The following is a 19782-nucleotide window of genomic DNA, read 5'->3' as shown; positions in this document are numbered from 1 at the left end:
TTGTATTACCTCTATTGCTGTGAGCTGCACAACAGGCCGGATGCCCTGGGGAACCATGTAGAGATTCTCTGCTCTCTTTGGGGGAACCAGGGGAAGATCTGACTCGCCTGACTGCAGAGACAGAGAAGAGAGTATGGATTAAACCTGCCTTTTTGTTTTTCATTTTAAGTTTACATTTAATCACACAAATGAATGACTATGTGTAGTCACCAAAAAATTATCTTGATAACGCTCTATATCATGATATATATTAATAGACACAAAACATTTCTACTACAAACAAACTGAAAAGGTAAAAACATTCTTTCGGTGAACCTACTAATCTATATCCATGTCAGTCTGCCTCTGAAGTAGGCAATACTTTGGAGAAGACTATTTTAGCCTATTTTCCATTACTTTCAGGGCAAACCTTGTCTTTAAGGATGAGTTCAGCAGCCACAAGTGCCTCTCCTGCCTGACGCCCCTTCTGGATGATGGGGTGCCACAGCAGTTTGGGTGTCTGATCTATTCCTGGATTCAACTTCACCAGTGGGACACAAACACTGCGGCCCAGCAGCTCATCCTTCCCCTGTGCAGAGAATAACATGTGACATTTACATATTAAGTCTTTTAAGATCCAAATCCAGAGCATTTAGACAAAAATGGAGCAAATATTCCTTGGGGTCACAATGCCAAGCTGTAGGTAAATAAATGAACCAAATAAGCTTTTTTAAAACAAGTTTTCTCAAGTGTTTTTTGAATGAATTTCCTACAGCATTTATCTGCTAAAAACCTATGTTTCATAAGGTACATCATATGAATCACGCAAACGGCGTAGATTAGCTTTAGAAACGCTTTTTCCGTGTTCATTTGCTTACCACTTGGTCATAGTCGTAGAACTCCAGTACAACATCAGGGGGGCGATGAGCCAAAGTCTGTGGATCTCCATGAATCTCCACATCACTGAAAATCAGAGTTTGGTCCCAGGTTGGGTTCAGCGTTGCTTGCAGCTTCTCTGTTGTCTTACTAACATGCAGGAAGGACACGTGTGCATATGGATCTGTGAAGGAAAAATAGGTGGTTAAATGGTTCAAACTTGAAAACCATTGGCAGTCTTAATATTGATCTTTCAAGCTAAGCATCGGAAGAAGTACTTGACCACAAAGTAGCATCCTACCAGAAAAACTGTCTTTGTCCAAAGATGTCAAGTTTCTTGCTTGATAGACATAGACACGCAGATGGTACATATATGACCCTACAGAGAAAAAATCCCATTAAAATGTAACAATATCACAGGTGCATGTTGTGTACAGTTAGCTACATTTAGATGTCTGTAACATATATTCATACATACTGTATGTGTGTTTAAGTATTTGCATTCTCATAACTCACTGTCAAAGAAGCAGGACACAGTGGGCGTGTTGGCACCAAACAATTTTGTGGCGTCGGCCTTGGAGCCTTTCTCTCTCTCCTCTGTATCAACACCCTGCAGAGTGAACCAATGGACATCTCAGAGTTTTTCTGTTCATGTGTCACACAGAGCCAAATGAAAACATGCCGTGGCACTGAATATGTGTTTAATACACAAGCAAATATTTGAAAATACCTGATGTTTGGTGACTCACTGAGTCACCAAACACCATGCCATCACTCCACGCCATCCCTTCTTCACCTACATGGACTGTTTGCTAGGTCTAAAGTCTAAGGTCCAACTCAGAGTAAAACAGATTTCCCCCCCCCATACTCACCAACGCCCCTTCCAGTTGGAAGATGGCAGATCCAAGGCGGTCCTCTGGTGCCATCTTCCGCCTCCAGCGCCTTCGACGAAACGTATCTGAAGAACGCTCCTTCCTGTGGAACTTCCAGCCAATCAGTGAAGAGAATTCCCAGCCCTCTGGGTCTCCTTGGTCTCGTCTCTGTGTGCAAAGACAAAAATGTAGCGCAAACCTTTTTTTTTTTTTTTTTTTTTTTTAAATTGAAAATAAAAGTGGTGCACAATTACATACAGAAAAATAAAACTGGTATCCAGATACACATAGATATCAGTCTTTGTAACATAATCAAAATAATGTTTTTGCAAAAATCGGCATGGCATTTAAAGGAAAGTTAGGTGGAATCAAACTAGGAATGACACCACAGTATACCACACTGTCCTATACTGACCTCCACAGCTGCTCCTGCAGGGAGTGCAGCCCTCTTGCGAGGTCGGACCAGCCTTCTCCTGCGGTGGACATGGTACACTTTCTCTGCAGGGACCCAGGACCGAGGCTTGTCATCTGGAGGAATGGTCACCCCGTACTCCCAGCCTGTAGAGTACAAGTGCGCAATCACACAATTAGTATTCCTTTGTTTCATTTTAGTTCGGATACAAGAGCATTTGGTTTGAATTCCACCCCGTGAGTTTGGAAATTATAATCAAATGTATTGTAACTATAATCACGTCGCATTAGAGCACTGGAAAACCAGGTGGGAAAAAAGCAAGAACTGTAAATAAGAGATGCCGCTTTTTTGAGTAACTACGTATTGCCAGCTTGAAAAACAAAATGCTACTCTCAGGATATCAGCTGGTTAGATAAATGTCTGCACCTTGATCATCCACGGCTCTGTTGACATCAACAGCCCACTCGTCCTCCCAAATCCAACCTGGAGGACAATCAAACTCTCCAGGGTTGCAGCTCTTTTCTCCATTCTGTACAACATGAAATCTCAGTTAACTGCATACATTCATTAATTCATTCATTTATTTAGTTTCATCATGTTTTGGCTTGCTCATATAGTAGGATAAGTTATACGTTACTATGTGTGTGTTATTTGAAACCACCCTACAAATGATTTGCATGTCAGTGTGCTGTTCTCACCACATCGGTGAAGGGCTCAGAGGCAGCCTTCCACTCTCCACCAGGGAAGCGAGTCTCATTTTGGAACACCTCATCCATGAATTCAGTGTGTCCTGCATCTGCCTCTGTCAACAGACTAAAACACAAATACACTGAATGTTGTATCTGTGTGTGTGAAATATGAGAACATTTATTTTACAAAGCTCACTTAAAACCTCTATGTGCAGAATTTGGAATTCCACACTTTGGTGCCCCCAAGTGGTCGTATCCAAAGACACCCTGGCAGACAAGTGCAACTTTTACAGGGCGAAGTTAATGCATCGAGAGAGGGCAAAGGATTTGCATGTTTTGACAGAGACTGTGTTAACATGTTGGGAGTAACTCAACTACTGGCCACACTCCAGCTAAAATCTTATTCAAATAAAACTGTTGAGGTGCGTCTTTAAGGTGTGTGCTCTTCTTGATGTGTGTTCTTCTTCTAGACAGATAATTTTGCTGTTTATATACTGTAATGGTTCAGCTGTGTTATACAACTTTTAGGAAAAATCAACATAAAGATGTTATCTATTCGGCTTTTCCCTTATTTTTTCACCCGTCTGTAGTCATTTGCTCCCAAAAATGTACTGATGATGTTGACATGCTAAACCCAACAATTATAGATGTAAATATGGAGTCAAGATTGAAGTGCAGTGAATGGTTGTTCTTGAGTTGACAAAGATAAATAACTTCCAGCTTCCCAGCACAGGCTGGTACTTTGATATCAAAATCATGGTCTATTGCTTGAGAGGAATGTAAACACTAGAAAGCAGCCCATTTCCTCTACTTAAGTCCACACAATCTGAAGAATGTGTGTGTTCATATTCAACTAATATAACCAGCAGTGAGATCAAAATTTAACATAACTGGTCTGAATCCTAATATATCAAATCACAAGGTCTTCTTCTTGGTCAATGTTTTACATTTTGGAAGGGGATGAATGCCAAATGGTTAGGTAGTCTCCAGTTATACTCACGCCTTCTCTGGGTCAATGAACCATTCGTCCTCCCACTCCCATCCTCTGGGGGGCATGAAGTACTCTTGTTTCAGCTTCAGTTTGCCTGTTACATCTGAGAATTTGTGGCGTCCCACCAGTCCTGTGGTTCCCCACTTCCCAAATACCTGGGCCTGGTTCTCATACTGTAATGCAAAAGACGCAAAGTTTAATTTTAGGTGCTGACTTGACTTACTGGTTTTCAATAACAGAAAGATTTCTAATCATTATTTCAAGGAGAATTTTCTTGTGAGTTTAATAAATTCTTCAACAATTTCCTGCAATTCTTAAATACAAAAATATGATTTTTTTTATTGTGACAAATATGAAATAATATACTCATGCTCTGTTATGGGCATTATATTTAGGAGTCACGTACCAGCTCAGCAAACACGCTGAAGGTTCCCTCCGAAAAAGAGTTGAACTTCTTCTCATGTGCAGACAAACCCAGCCACATGTTCACTCTAATCTTAATTGGCACCTTCAAGCCCTTGTTCTTGTCCATGGGGTACTGAGGGGAACAAAATATCACATGAACATTTTGATTTCAGATGAATGGAGTCTTGTGCAATACTTCAACAGCAAAATACCCTGCAATTTAGCTGACAGACACTAAAAGATGTTTGGACAAATAAAAATTTTATTTATTTATTTTTTTAAATCAATTTTTCTGACCTTTCTTTCATTTATTTATTTATTGAACTGCGGGTGTGTACCTGTAAAAAGACAGTCTGTGTCTTGCCACAGTCTTGTCCACAAGCCTGCTCACTGTATGTGGAGTACAGGATTTGGTGAGCAGGGATGCGACTGTAGGCCACCCTCTTCTCACCCCGCAACATCCAGATGATCACGTCAGGCATGCTGTTCTGAGGCTGGAGGATAAAAAGTGAGAAAAACATTATTTATCCATAATGTAGCATAATCGATTGACTGTGCATGAAGCAATAATAATACTGTAATCAACTTCCTGCCAGGGTCAATCGGTGAAAACTTTGTCACCCTGTTTTGAACTGCTATTGTAGAAAGACTCCTCTCCATTCACCTACAAATAATTGTTACTGAAAGCACATTCAAGTGAGAGCATTTGCTTGTTGTGTTTGTACCTCCTCAGCCAGCAGTTTAAGTTTGTCCGCCCAGGCTTCTATGTCAGCCAGAGTGTCTCTGATCTCTCTGGCCTCCTCTCTCATGCGTCTGGCTCCTTCCTTGATGGTGATCAAGGCACTGTCTCGCAGCTTCTTTAACTGGATGTCCAGAGATGTCAGGTTGGATCGGCCCTCCAGCTCAGGTGTTGGGAAACTGGGGGACAGATGAGACATAGATGGGACTCAGTTCTCTTAAATCAAAATAATGTACGAACTGGGATTATACTAAATAATTACCCAGTAAACTCTTACATCCTTATGGGCTTACTACATACAGCCATTTTTGGTTCATTTGTTATTTGCTGAAACTTTTTCTTGCCTTTTTTCTTGACTCTCTTGGGTTCATTTAACTTTGTGACATTTAAGATGCACTGAACTGAACAACTTTTTTGTTGGGTTTTTTTTTTTTGGCAACACCATATGCTCTACATACCTTTCTAAGTCTTCAATCAGCTGATTGAGCAACTTCAGCCACACCTCTACAAGTTGGTTGTCAGACACTTTAGCTGAAATAGCAGTTTTAAATGCCTCCAGGTTGGATTGCTGTAACAAGGAAAAAAAAAAAAAAACAGGCTAGGATTACGCTCATGTTCCTATCTCACTCTCGAACACGTACGCACACATTCCAAACATCTGTACAATGGAGTATGTTTTATTAGCTGCAACCCCCACGGGAAATAAATCATAAACTCATACCAGGCGGTGAGTAATGTAGAGGATGATGTTGACAGTGTCCAGACGGTGGCTGATATCCTCCCAGAATGAGGTAACCACAACCACCGGCTTGGTACCCGCCCAGGGAAGGTAGTAATAGTGGTTACCTTGAAAAATAACACACCATTTGAAAAACGCCTCTTGACAAGACAGCAGCTTGTAAATGTATCTTCAGTGAGTGCACAGACAAAGTATGTCATCAGATTGGAGTTTCATCACTCACCATCAAATACAGCACAGCTATACTGAGTGGTGGAAGCCAGTGGTTTGCAGGTGGTGTCCAGTTTGTTACCGTAGTTACCGATGCTGACTTCAAACTGTATTGGTTCTCCAGGTTCTTGTATCATGGTGGCGCTGTGGAAGACCGCACACAGACAGTACTTCCTCCTCCTCTGGTACTTCTAATGGAGGAGAAGGAAAGAGAAGAGAGAGGTAAAGGAAAGAGAAGAGAGGTTTTAACTGAATAACATTTTGTAACACTCCATGTACAAGACTTTTTAAGGTTCATGTTACAAGTTTTATGCTGATCATATCCAGTGATCCAGCACCTGCTATCTCATTTGCATCCATTAACACCTACAAACTTCCCTAAAGGACTTCTTGTCTCACCCTGTCCCTATGAATCCATAATGACACTGAATTGAACCACACTTGTCAGGTATCACTCAGTGGATAAATAGTCAAAATTACCTGCGCCACCAGGATGTCATCACTGTGGATGGTGTCTACGGTTTTGTCCACTTTCCCCTCTAGCTTAGTGGATATCTCGACCAGGATCCTGCCCCTGTAGGCCACTCCTTCTCCCTGTGCAAAGACGACACATTGATGATGATGAAATGTTGAAAAGCCATTGAATAGATGTAGGACAAGGGAAGGGAAGGGTTTAAATTGTTGGCGACTTATTAGATACTAATGAATCTAATCATGTCTACACCACTACCTTTCCATAATTGAGATCTTCATAGGGATCTGGCAGGCCGGTGAACTCTCTGGGGCTGCCATACAGGTTGATATAGCTGGGCCCAAAGACGGGCAGGAAACCCACTTCAGACTCTCCTGTGTTCGCTGTGGGGAGATGGAAACAGATTAACCTCTTTACGATCGACTCATGCTCGACTGAGCAAAGCTTTAAAAGGTTAGTATGCTGGTTAGTCAGTGTTGCTGTATTTGAGGCGGTGGTGATCCATATAATGACGTAAAAACGGTGAATGCTGGGTAAGCAAGTGGCAGACACGACGACAACAAAACAGTTAAAAGTTTGACATTTAAATACTAACACTACTGTCATGACAGAACACAGCACAGCTCTACTTGCAATGTGCACAGCATTAGACTAATTCAGCAATCTAGTGTGCAAAACATGCTTGACGCGTCACATCTCATGCAACACAAAACAAAAAAGAACACAAGTGAACCTTCATATGACGGTATTTCCCCATTTCCAGCATGTTCCTCTATTCCAGGAAAAAAGGACAATTCAAGTAGCATTTAGAAGTCAGTATAAACAGGCACAGAAGAATAACAATAGTTTTCAACTGCATTATAGCAACTAATATTGTATATCTAGGTGAGATGCAAAGGTTATCAACTCCAGCACTGGGGTTTTCACAAAAGATCCTTAATAGGCATTATTATTGGGTAAAATTATTTTTTTTCAATGTTTCAGTAAAAAAAAAACAAAAAAAAACAAAAACAAAAACAAAAAAAAAAACATTAGCATACCTTCTATCTCTCCACCAGAGGAAGCTATCCTGGCCAGGTTCAGGTACGTGGTGCCAATAGCATCATTTCCAGTCAAACGATCCCTGCAATCACACACAAATACTTTAAATTCACACAGCAGTGTACACACACTAAGACTAGTACTGCACTCATGTGATTAACATGCAAATTACACAATGTAGGTGCATTGTTATGCTCTGCTTTTTCACAACCTAGTGAAGGAAGGATGTGGAACAGAAAAACAGTCCATTTCTTTTTGTTCATATCTAAATGTTTCAGTTTTCAACAATGCATCTTTTGGCTCTGGGACTCGAGGTTGTTTTCAACACCTACTAAGGGGACAGAGTTTTTCCAACCTTTCCTCTTGCACTTATTTCCCTCCAGCCTTCCTGGACCTGACTTATCTGACTGTTCGTTCACTCACAGAGCAGCACACAGTAATGAATATTAGTTGAGAGACGGTGCCAACAGGATCCCAGAGCATGTTATTCAGGGGAAGGGAGGGGCCAGCACAGTCTGAGTCACAGGCTGCCACATTATTCTCATATGGTTGGTGATGTGGCATGAACACATGCACACAAATACAATACAGCTGACCACTCTGCAGAAACATTGTAATACACTTTCTCAACTCCAAGTAACTCTGAGAACAAAGTAACACTGCCTCTTCACATTCCCTCCTTTTTAAACACAAAATGACAATGGCTATTTTAGCTCTTGAATATAAATTGCAATCTTGTTTAACTTACCAATCAAAGACTGTCATTTTGACACGCTCACACATAGAGGGGAACTACAGCAGAAAATAGAAGAAACAGGTTAAACAGAGTCAGACTGAAAGTTATTTGTGTGCTAGGCCAGACTACAGGAACAGCATCAAACTGTAGGATCTGCTACCTTGGCATGGAGGTTCAACACTTGGTTCCACTCAGGGTTTGCATTCTTCTCCATGATCTGAGTGCACAGCTGGAGAGACAACAACATGCGTCAGCTTGTCTTTTCCTATACAATATTTAGCAGTCAGATGGTTAACAGTCAACACTGCTGCTAATACTACAAAGTTTAACAAGAACCTTTCTGCCAGCAAAACGAGCTTCTAAGAAGGGATCCACTAGGTTCTTCTTGTTTCCCTCTCCTCCAAAAAAGTCTTTCATTGTCTGGACGAATGCGTCATCCACTAAAATGAGAAAACAATGGAGGAATCAGTCATATGTATTGTTATATATTTTTCTTGCTTGCATCAGTTTTGCTGGCCATAAAATAGGAAATAATTCTGATTATGTACGCACTGTGTAAATTAAACATTTTTCTGTGTTAGAAATATCAAATCATGACTCTTCTACAGCATGTCTTACTCTGGGGAATGTCTTCAGCTCTGAACACCTTCAGCGACAGTGTAGCCCATCGCAGAGTGACACCAGCTGGCAGCAGCAGGTTGCTTTCTATGTCATCCTGGTCATCATTAGACTCCCTTTTCTCCTCCTATGTGAGATAGAAAGAACAGAAAAGAGTGCATGAGAGAGAGAGAACAAGGGGCCTAGCCAACATATTTACATGAAGAAAGAGGAAACAGCCAGAGTCAGTGAAAGTCTGTCTGTCTGTCTGTCTGTCAGTCAATCATACCGGAGGCTCGTCCCCAGCCCCCACTACAAAGAGGCTGACTTTGAGGTAGCCTTTAGCCCCAGAGCTGGAGTCATCTGGGTCATTCAAGAGAAGCCATTTCCTCATGACACAGTGGACTGCAATAGGACACACACACACACACACACAGAAACATCAGGTAAAATGTACAGGTAAATAAAAAGCACTTCAGTGTTCATGCATATTATTCCCTCTTAAATGTCATTAAGTAAAACGAAAACTAATTTAAAAAAAAAATCAATATTAGAGATGCGAAAAAAAAGTTTACCACATTTATCACATTATACAATAATGCAAACCAACAAAAGGTCAGCTAAAAATAACACTGTCTCATTATAACCCCACAAGGGGAGTTCAGCATCCTCTGAACAAATGTAAATGACACACAAATGTGTGGTTTGTGACAAGCTTACCTGGTTCGTCATAAACATAACCAACGTCCAGCTGCGTGAGAGAACAAGGAGAGATCAGCCAGACTGTTGACAAAACACATTTACCACACACACTATCACACATTCACAGCTATGTGGAGAGGACGTGACACACGGTACCTTGAATTCTCCCATGAGACTGTCAGCCCTCAATGAATAGGAGTTATACACCTGCAGGAAGGAATGAAACAAATCACTGTTTGTATATTTACACATACTAACAGAGGATAGGACCTCAAAATTGACATTTACTTTACTTACCCGAAAGCTGATGTTCTGTTCAAACAATTCTGATGGTAGCATGTGGACATTGTAGAAGAATATCTGCAAAAATACAAAAAAATTACACAAAGTTTAAATGAAATTAGAAGATAATTACAACACAACCTGACCTTCCAGTCTTGGATGACTTAACACTAACCCTGATGAAATACTTTAAAAGTGAGTGTGACGCAATCAGAAGAAACTGATTTTTATTAGATTTCAACTCTGTGTGGTCTGCAGTCTCAGAGGAACACAAAAATGAGAGTACCTCATCAAAGAAAGGGTTGTTTCCCCTCTTGATCCTGGTCCTGTGGGTCTGACCACACACATTCACCTTCACCACTGGTTTGATGTTGTTGCCAGGCAACTGACGGGCCTCGATGATCCGGACACGGATCTGAAAGACAGTATCAGTAAGTGTGAATGGATGTGTATGTAAATCTGTAGGCGAACATCTGATTCGGACCAAGAGTGTTTATTTGAATACAGTGCAGATAACAAACCTAGCTTGACCTGAACGATGTAGCTACATCAGCTGAGACTAAAATTTAATTAATTCTTTAAACATTTCAAAAGATTCAAATTAATTAAAGGAATCTACATTGATGCTTTCTTATGAATGGAGGTTATGCTTGCCTATGATCATTTCATTTACGATCTCATTCATTTCAAACGACAAACATTTATTGTAGGGTTACAAATGTATTTAGTGGACTACCAGTGCATGAAATACTATAAATAGTTAATGTCAGCAGGAGCAGAGGAAACATATTTTTTAGTATTTTTACAATACTAACACCAAACTCAACTTCTGATCTGTACTAATATTGGACCATTTTAATTTTAGAATTTGTTATCTTTCTGCTGTGAAAGCCACTATGTGTATGATATGAACATTTCTGACTCTATCCAGTGGTATCAGGAAATGACACAGTGGCAGAAAACAATCCATGCTACTAATCTATTTCCCCCATAAACAAGAAGAATGGGCTGAAAGCAAGTCAGGCTGCATCACTTTTCACGAGGACTGCCTCATGTTTCTACAAACCAAAATGTATCAGCCATCAGAATAATTTAAGCAGCACTTGTTAATAATTGTGTAGCACTGAAGTAGAAACACACACTGACCTGGAAGTCCTGAGGTTTATCGACTAGTCGGTGGCGATTCTGCACCCTGGCAAGCCGCTGGCGGAGTTTAGCGGGCTGACCAGAGGACGAGGGGACCCCTGGAGAGCCGCTTTGGTTCCCATCAACTGCGGCCTCATCTCCCCCGTCACCACCACCGCCACCTATTCAGAATAAGATGATGAAGTACCTGACTTACCACAGCAAGTGTTTGTAGCAATCTGCCTCATTCCACATTCCAGTTTGACATGCTTAGCTGAAGGTAAAACTCCTGTGCAACTGACTACGCCAGTGGGCTGTTATAACATCTACTAATGCAAATGAACACTACCAGGAAACCATTATTGTTTTACTGCATCATTAAAAATTACACAAACATACCAGCATCCACTGTGGCATCTCCTCCTTGAGGGTCATTGGGGTTTGGTGCAGCATTGGCTGGAGGATCATAGGCAACTACAAGGTTGATTGTAGCCTGGAAGGAAATTATTAGACAGTCAATGATTTCATTTGACCTTCTTTTAAATTGTATCCATGTTAAACCTGAGCAACATGAAGATAGTGTTGTTGTAAAGCTTTAAATTCATATTGACTGAAAGAAACTTACTCCAATATTCTGTCCACTCTCACTGACCAATGGAACATTTTTGGACGGCAGTGATCTAATTTGACCAGACGCAAGGTCTCTCAAAGAGATTTTGGTTGACCCAAGGAATCTGTCAGGAAAAACACAGCAGGGAACCATTCAATTCAGCGACAGATCTATAATTTTATACATCATACAACATGTGACAGGGATACACACTGGGGTCAAATTCCACGGTGACAATTCTGCACTGATTTCCTGAATTAAGTCGAGCAAAACTCAGGCTGCCATTCCAGTTAGCCAACATAACAGTAATCAAGTTACAGTCCACCCAGAAATGAGATGCTTTATGTGTGTTCAGTGAAGTCATATTCACAAAAGGGGCATAATGAAAGTCACCACCAAGAGCTAACAAACCCTGCCTGCACAGACAAATATACGCACCCCATGAACCAGCACACAGTCAACACCACACAGAAGCTATTAACCAGTGATTCACATTGTTTACATCACTTGTGACGTCCTGCACAGAGAGAGAGATTTCTTTCCTTGGATATCAGCTATAATAAAAGAGCCAGGATGATTTTGGAGGCTTTCAATCTTGGCCAACTTCTACTTTTCTAGTGGTCAAATTAAAAAGGACAGTAAACCTGAACAATTCATGAGACACACAGTAAACCAGTGAAATCAACTATATCTACAATTTACTTTCATAAATTGGCTTCTCACCAGTCAAAGCTCACTGTTACCTCTGAATACCAAGAGTGTTATATGTACCCTTGTACTGTAGCAGTTTTTCCATTAAGTCATTTGCCCCTCCAAATGAGTCAAACATTTTCTATATGGAATGTTAATTACAACACTGCCTGAGAAATTAGGTAATCATTTAACATTTTAATGATTAAGCAGAGACTACTGTCTAATGAATCAAATGGTTGTCGAGAAAAGGCTAAAGGATGCAGATAAAGTTAAACTAGAGTTGGTTTGAGATGTAACAATCATGCTCATCTTCCTCTTAGAGAACTCCAGGATGACATGTAGTGAAACTAAATGTGGGAAACTGTCTGCCTATGTGAGATCTGATTAAAATTTATTCTGTTTGGAGCAGTGAGGAGATATAGTCATTATGAAAGAATGTGTGTTTGAGTTGAACCCAATGAATAACAATAAGGCATCATATTATGAGACAGTTCATCATCTAGATTTCTGTCTACTTCAGTGTGATCTGAAACTGCTCTGAAGCAGTTTGTTATTGCTTGCGGTGTCTGTCTTGGTTGTTGCCAATAACCACAACGCTTAATGTGCCCTTTGTTTATGCTATGATACAACAACACACTATTAGCTTACTCAAAACTTCACACTTATAGAGGCTGAGATGAGGTCAACCATTATTTGGCTTGATAAAATAATGTACAATGCATCATGTATAAAGTAATAAAATAATAGTAAATGGAATGCAGTACATCATGTAAAAGGTCATATATCTTTGTTTGGGCCAACTGTGTAATATTGTTTTGGCAGTGTTTCTAAGAGGAGGAATTTTCCCAAGATGGAGAGTCACACTTACTCACTATGGACTCTATCCAATGACAACCACCAAAGGCAAAAAAAATACAGCTTTGCATTGGATCCAGATAAGTCAACCTAATATCCTTTACTGATAACATTTATTGACCTGGATGAAGTATATCATAGGCCAAAGATGAAGGAAATGTTGACTGCTGTGCTGAGAGACAAAGTAATAATAATAATAAAGAGCAGCAAAAACTAATCTTTAAATATGCTAGACTATATACAGTTTCTCCAAAAAATAGAACAAAGTAATAAAAAAAAAAAAAAAAATCAAGTAATGTGCTCTACACAATTACTCAAGCAAATTTTTTTTTAAAACAGCTGTATATCAGGTTATCACCTCTTTAGGTCACAATACAAATAGTTGGACAGAATTTTATTGGGAGGAAATGGATAGTGCTTTATTATTTTGGCAGGACTCTGCGCTGTACATCAGGAAAGAGGCTGACGCAGAGATTCTCCAGGGATTCAGTGATTCTATAAACCTTGTATGTGGACTCAAATCCAACAGTGTCCAACAATCCTTAGGTGCATTATTCCAATGGAATCTCAACAATAATGTGAACAGGATTTGAACTTTATCAAAGACTGGCTTCAGAAAGGATGCAACTTTCATCCAAACTTCCATGAAATGTCATGGGAGTGTCTTGTGGAGGGAGTTTTTCCTTCCAACATTCTACTAACTGCATTTTCCGCTTAACTACATTCTGATAATTGCATTAATATTCATATGAAACCATACTGAATGATTAAACAGTATCACACTCTGACTAGCAGTGGCACTAGCCTGGATATCTAGAGAAAGTTATGGGGCAATTATAACATCCCTGAATTGTACATCTTGTGAACAGAATAGGAAAAAACATGCCTTAACTAACAACCTTCCTATTGTTTTCCATGTAAACACAGAACAGAATTACCAAAACAGACTGTGCAACCCCGGTGAGTCACAGAGAAACATCCCACATGTCCAAATAATTACCCATAGACAGGGTGAAATCATGTGTATGGAGTTATTATTGGATGCAGATACAGTTTTTCCCCTTTGTCCCCTTCATCAGGATGCTAAAGCATTCTATAACAAGTGTAACAACAGACAGTGGTGCTACTTGTCACCAGACTTATAGTCATACACAACCAAGTTCTGGCCTTTCCACATTTCCTGGTATAATAAAATTCTCACCTATCTCAGCCAATGATCACTTATCTGTGAAGGGGAACAAATGAGTTTCAACACAAGCAGCTCTGAGTGTCCACGGCTGAGTTTCAGCTCAAAAAGTAACTATTCCTCCTGTCATCATTCATTTCCTTTCACACAACTGTTAGCGTAGATGAGAGTGTTTACTGCAGCATTGAAATGATACAGCTAATCTCAGATCTCTGATTAAAGTGTAAAATTAGGGATTGTATAGCTCCATGATTATTGCTGTTACATCCGTGTTTTCAGCACTGCAAGAAATGTTTTCTCATAGACAAGATAGTTGAAAGTAGGTGAAATATTTGGACAGACCCACTGACGTCTGAGTCTGCCATTTTTATACTGCAAGACTGGAAATTAAACAATACTCTGAGGGCAGAGAGCATATTTGATTTGATATGACGCCATTTTTCAAGCCACGTCAATTTTTTTTTTTTTTTATATTCCCACAGTTCAGACTCCCAAATATGTTTGTGCAAAACAGGATATTATTTAATATAGTGGCCAGTCCATTGTTGTTTTAACGTCATCATAATATGATTTCTAGAAGTCTGCAGTTCTGTTGTAGATCTGTACAGAACATCTCTCTAGTTAATTTGAAAATTTGCACAATTAAAGTTCCGTAACTGTTAGTAAGACTTTTACCTGACCCTATGTACGTTATTGATTTTGGGTGTTGGACATGTGACATAAACATTCCATAGTCTGCATGTCACCTTAGGTAATATGGTATAGCCCTTCTGGGGGACCTTTTTAGATATAAATAATGGGTCCATGGTCAAACTTGGAGTTGGTCCAGATGTGGTATGTTGTGACACATAATATGTTGTGAGGTAGCCGTCAATCACTTGATGGATGGCTCCCGACTGAATTAGTGCCCATGAAAGAACCTATGTTATTCATGTGATAAGATACAGATGTGTAACCCTATATAAGTTATGCATCGACAGTGGTACGATGCCCAGACCATCTTTGTACATGGAATGGACCCGATGGCCATCGTCTAATAAACGTCTTCAAAATAAGAACTTCGCCAGCTCTTCCTTTGAACGATATCATCACACATCCTTTCTTTCAGTAACCACAGCATGCAACGCAGGTGCAGAGCAGGAAAATACAGCTCAGATAGTGGGCAAATTAATTTGGTGATCACCTGAACTTTCGTCTAGCATCATAATTTTTTAATTTGTTCAGTATTTTGGTTTATGACTAAATACCTGCTAAACTACTGACATTCCCAACAGCATCAGTTGTACTTGTTACTTATCACTTGTGTCAGTTGTTCTTTGCCACTGTGAACATGTTAGCATGCTGATGTTAGCATTTACCTAAACCACATACCACTGTAGATTCTCTGTGAGATTGTACTGCAAATACAGTCTCACAGAGCTGCTAGCGTTGCTGTAGACGCTCTTGTTTTGAAATCTCCAAATACCTATAGCTCTACCTCTTCAAATAGTCTCTAAAACCCTCACATTAAAGCAGAAGGCTTAAAAATCAACCTAAATCATGTGTCATTCCACATCCAAAGAATAGGTGTAAAGGAATGAGACATTTTGTCAATGTTTAAAACTCAAATCTCACCGCAGGCAGAAATTTGATTCCCAAATATTATGATCAAGACTGTGCTGCCATGAAGGAAAGAGAACTTTCCCTACAATCCTCTGAATCCTGTGTAAAATCTAATCAGTCATAGAGACACAGATTGCTCTTTTATGGGCCCCTTTTTGGTTGCCATGACAACAGGGATTACTCATAACAGAATCTGGGAAACTATTTAAGCAAGAGAGTCCCTTTCCGCTTCCACTGTGTACTGCAGATCTTCAGGGAGTGTGTCAGACAGGCTAGCCCAGTGGAAAACTTCACTCAGTTTAACATGGACTCGTGTGCTGGAGACACACATTTGAAAAGCTCCTCCCTGTGTTATGACTGTCCCATGCACAGGGGAAATTTTTACTAAGTTAATCATATGAGCAGAAAAAAAACACAGAATATATAGTTTGCTTGACATATTTCATAAGATAGAACCACTTTCGTATGCTTTGTTTTTTCTACCAAAGACAAAACTTTGATCGCAGTAATTAGTGATGTCAAGGAAACATTCTTTGTGGTTGGACTAAATTAGTCCCATATGTGTTTCTGGCTTTATAGTGAAGTCACAGCCTTGAGCTGTTTTGGAGCAACGTAAAAACATTACAGCACTTTTTCCTCACACAAGCTGTTCATACACACTATACGCACTGCATTTGCTCCATTGCAACATCATTTGAATAGATTTAAGAATTTTCCTTCCCTCAGTGAGAGAGAAAGAGAGAGAGAGAGAGAGAGAGAGAGAGAGAGAGAGAGAGAGAGAGAGAGAGAGAGAGAGAGAGAGAGAGAGAGAGAGAGAGAGAGAGAGAGAGAGAGAGAGAGAGAGAGAGAGAGAGAGAGAGAGAGAGAGAGAGAGAGAGAGAGAACACAAACAACGATTCATCCATCCATCATTGCCCAATCAGGATCAGCTTCCCCCACAGCCCAGCAAGTCTCAGCATGGCAAGCAGGGTGTGAGGGGGTAGAGACAGCCAACAACATAACTCAAACACTGGGTTACTATGAAACTATGAAATACCCGACGTTGTTTCCTTGTGTACTACTGTGTCAGTGTTGATTAATGTATATCCTAACCAGTGGGTGGTGATTGTTGCATGTGCAAATGGTTATTTTGTAGCCCGAGTCCTTTTAATGTTTAAGTAGACATCCGTACAACACAGACACACACACCTCAGCTCCTATTGGCTAACCTGTTGTCTGACTAAACAGACTTACTTCCCAAAGAGTCTTCGTTCAGACAAGAAGAGGTTTGCACTGTGATTCAGTGAGGTAAGGCAAATAGTCAAATAGCTTCTCTGTTGTTACTGTGATCCTGTTGCACAAAGCAAGAAGCCAAAGCTAACAGGGGAGCTAAATCCCTGTACTGCTGTACTGTACTTACTTATCTTTGCCAATAGTTTCATAGTCTTTCACAATCACATCTAGGTAGGAGCTGGAGTCCAGCGGAGTTCCCTTCAGATCAAACTCAAGCACCTGCAAGACAAGAAGAGGGACACACAGTCCATCAGATATGACATGCAACTAGAGCCTTTAATTCAATATCACCTAGATTATAATGATTAGACAACTCAGCCTGTATGACACAATACTGCAAGACAGACAAATTAACTCCTTATTTACATAACGTAATCAATTGATATGGTGAAAACATACTGTGACAGTCATGTGGTGATTATCACATTACCACATAATGTCTAGTACTGTATTCAAAGTCGACATATCTTGAACAAAATCAATTATTCCTGCATTCCTAAACAGCTGTCCTGTCTTTGATGATCAAAAAATCTAAGTAAAACAGTCAGGCAGTGATACAGTGAACATATTGTACTAGATACATTTTATTCGCATGGTCTGCATTTTTGTCATCTTAATGGATTGTAATGCATAAGTAATATTCACAAGTGTTTTGCTGGCCGTTACCATATTGTGGCATTTAAAATATGTACTTTGGACAACTGCTAGAGTCTGGATTTTAGCTTTTTTCATATGGTTGTGTGTGTGTGTGTGTGTCTGTGTAATAGAGCTTTACCTCATTCCACACAGGATTCAACTCACTGTCGATCGATTTTGTTTTCTTCTTCTCATCTGAAAGTGAAATAGTTCGATGTGAATACTCAATGACACCAATCTGTAAATAAATCACCCACTTATTGTCACAATGAAACCATTAATGATTTGTCGAGATTAGGACTCACATAGGTCAGCCAATGTAAGGGTGAAGTGAAAAACATTCCCCTACTTGTTTTTGCTGACACACATGAAATTCAGAGGACAATCTTTTTTTTTTCATTACATTTTGGTGAGGTTTGTGGTCCTTGCCCTACCAAACTTTCCTATCTTTTTATTTACCTCTACATAATTGTCATCAGTGAATTAAATGTGTTGTTTGAACTGTCATATTTCTGCCAAGTGGACCGTGGTGTCATTGTGCTGCAGTTTCTGCATTTAAAGGAAAGACGAAAAAGAGGAAGGGAAGTTGCCACACCTGTAGGCCATGAGGACCCGGGTACAAACACAGCAGCTGAGAACAACTAGGGCTGATTGCCAGGATCACCCAGAGTACTTCAAGAGGAAACACTACTGTGACAGGACCCTGTGTCTGATCTGTTTGATTTCAGTAGCTACGGGTCAATATCTAACCTCCTACCTTTTTCCTACCTACTTTTTCTGCCAGAGCTCATTCATGTGTACATACTGTATCATATATGATCCAGCAAGGTCCCTACCCAGCTGTACTTGCATCTGGAAATGACATTTTTTAAAAACAGTACTGCCTTTAGACTAGACTTCATAGCCTAAACTTTCTGAATTCTGAGTGGACTATTAGGGGAAACAAATCTAACTGATGCGCATGACATACTGTAGAAGATGTGTGTATATATATATATATATGCACAGGCTACCATTATAAATATCACAGCAAAAACTATTGAGTCCATCTACAGGCGTCATTCCAGATGAAAGTATCAATTAAGTGACAATAAAATAATCATTTAGCATTATAGACACACTTTACATCATAATATGAATTAATATTAGCCTATAAGTATTTTCTCCCTGAGCTGTAAAAGTTTAAAACTTTATAAGAAAAGTTACTTGCCTTTAAAAATCACAGATACAATTGGATCAGGACTTCCAAGCTTCTTTTTAGGCAAACCTTTAGCCGATTCAACTACAACCCGCAACATGGTGATAATCACAAAGAAAAAAAAGACAGTCAGTGAAATCGATAAGCTTGAACTGGACTGTCGCGCTTTGGCATCCTCACCCTCACCGCCCCATCACTGAACCAGACAGGGCAGTGCTGAGGAGGGATATTTCCTAAGGTCTAGTTTGCTGGGAGAAGGGGGGAATCGAGGGCGGATCACGGGTGTGTAATTATTCTGAGTGGAAACTCGCGAGCTGCTGCTGCCATCCTGCGAGTGACTGACTGGAGGGTGATGATGGTAACCGTGATTTTTCATTAAATGCACTAAACATAAAGTAAAATAAATGTTTTTAAAAATTACTGTAGCAATCAAAGTTAATGTTGTTTTGTTTAGTGGGTGTAAATGTCATCAGATGTTTGTTGCTGTATGTTAATTATTAACAAAGACTTACTTTGTTTCAATAGGTTTGAGCACTCAAATATTTTGCTGTGGCTCCATCTAGTGGCAGTGCAGCGTAACAACATGTATCATCGCTCATGTTGCCAGTCATCCCAGCTAAAGATACAGTTCACTACTCCAAGGCTCTTTGTAATAAAAAGGTCTAAATAGCATTGCATGGGCAGAGACATATTTCAACTAAAAGCAAAAATTAAATCTACCCACATTGAATGTAATGTATCCTGAAATATGATCTTATATTACCCTGCATTGTCTTGTTGCTGCTTTATATCAATGTGTCTCCTCAATCCTGCGGCTCTGTTGTTGTTTTTCCTCAAGCCAGGTAATCAAGAAGTTGTTTACA

The 19782-nt window shown here is 39.9% G+C and overlaps 1 protein-coding gene across 8 annotated transcripts in view; it reads right to left on the bottom strand.

Annotated features, from left to right (window-relative positions):
• LOC122971765 (myoferlin-like) overlaps nt 1-19782 on the bottom strand; it is a 26896-nt gene extending 7114 nt beyond the window's left edge. For 2 of the 8 annotated variants that reach the window (XM_044338511.1, XM_044338512.1), the window contains exons 1-35: nt 18932-19297; nt 17861-17916; nt 17213-17304; nt 11493-11601; nt 11267-11360; nt 10889-11049; nt 10029-10157; nt 9758-9820; nt 9617-9667; nt 9479-9509; nt 9048-9163; nt 8780-8906; nt 8498-8601; nt 8322-8390; nt 8174-8217; nt 7425-7507; nt 7118-7156; nt 6643-6767; nt 6393-6506; nt 5926-6103; nt 5685-5809; nt 5422-5531; nt 4950-5142; nt 4563-4718; nt 4226-4357; nt 3829-3992; nt 2838-2952; nt 2566-2668; nt 2143-2285; nt 1728-1895; nt 1372-1465; nt 1157-1234; nt 858-1039; nt 410-568; nt 10-111 (exon numbers count right to left, since the gene is read on the bottom strand). In XM_044338511.1, coding sequence (XP_044194446.1) covers nt 10-111; nt 410-568; nt 858-1039; nt 1157-1234; nt 1372-1465; nt 1728-1895; nt 2143-2285; nt 2566-2668; nt 2838-2952; nt 3829-3992; nt 4226-4357; nt 4563-4718; nt 4950-5142; nt 5422-5531; nt 5685-5809; nt 5926-6103; nt 6393-6506; nt 6643-6767; nt 7118-7156; nt 7425-7507; nt 8174-8217; nt 8322-8390; nt 8498-8601; nt 8780-8906; nt 9048-9163; nt 9479-9509; nt 9617-9667; nt 9758-9820; nt 10029-10157; nt 10889-11049; nt 11267-11360; nt 11493-11601; nt 17213-17304; nt 17861-17916; nt 18932-19019 — 3897 coding nt within the window. In that variant the 5' untranslated portion in view covers nt 19020-19297. Of the gene's footprint in view, nt 1-9; nt 112-409; nt 569-857; nt 1040-1156; nt 1235-1371; nt 1466-1727; nt 1896-2142; nt 2286-2565; nt 2669-2837; nt 2953-3828; nt 3993-4225; nt 4358-4562; nt 4719-4949; nt 5143-5421; nt 5532-5684; nt 5810-5925; nt 6104-6392; nt 6507-6642; nt 6768-7117; nt 7157-7424; nt 7508-8173; nt 8218-8321; nt 8391-8497; nt 8602-8779; nt 8907-9047; nt 9164-9478; nt 9510-9616; nt 9668-9757; nt 9821-10028; nt 10158-10888; nt 11050-11266; nt 11361-11492; nt 11602-17212; nt 17305-17860; nt 17917-18931; nt 19301-19682 lie in introns of those variants that run through there. The other 6 variants (XM_044338506.1, XM_044338509.1, XM_044338505.1 and 3 more) reach the window with 6 other exon arrangements.

This window comes from Thunnus albacares, chromosome 20, assembly GCF_914725855.1.
Source record: "Thunnus albacares chromosome 20, fThuAlb1.1, whole genome shotgun sequence".
NCBI lineage: Eukaryota > Metazoa > Chordata > Actinopteri > Scombriformes > Scombridae > Thunnus > Thunnus albacares.
The sequence above is the reverse complement of the archived record's forward strand: the minus strand, read 5'-3'. Positions and strand labels throughout refer to the sequence as shown.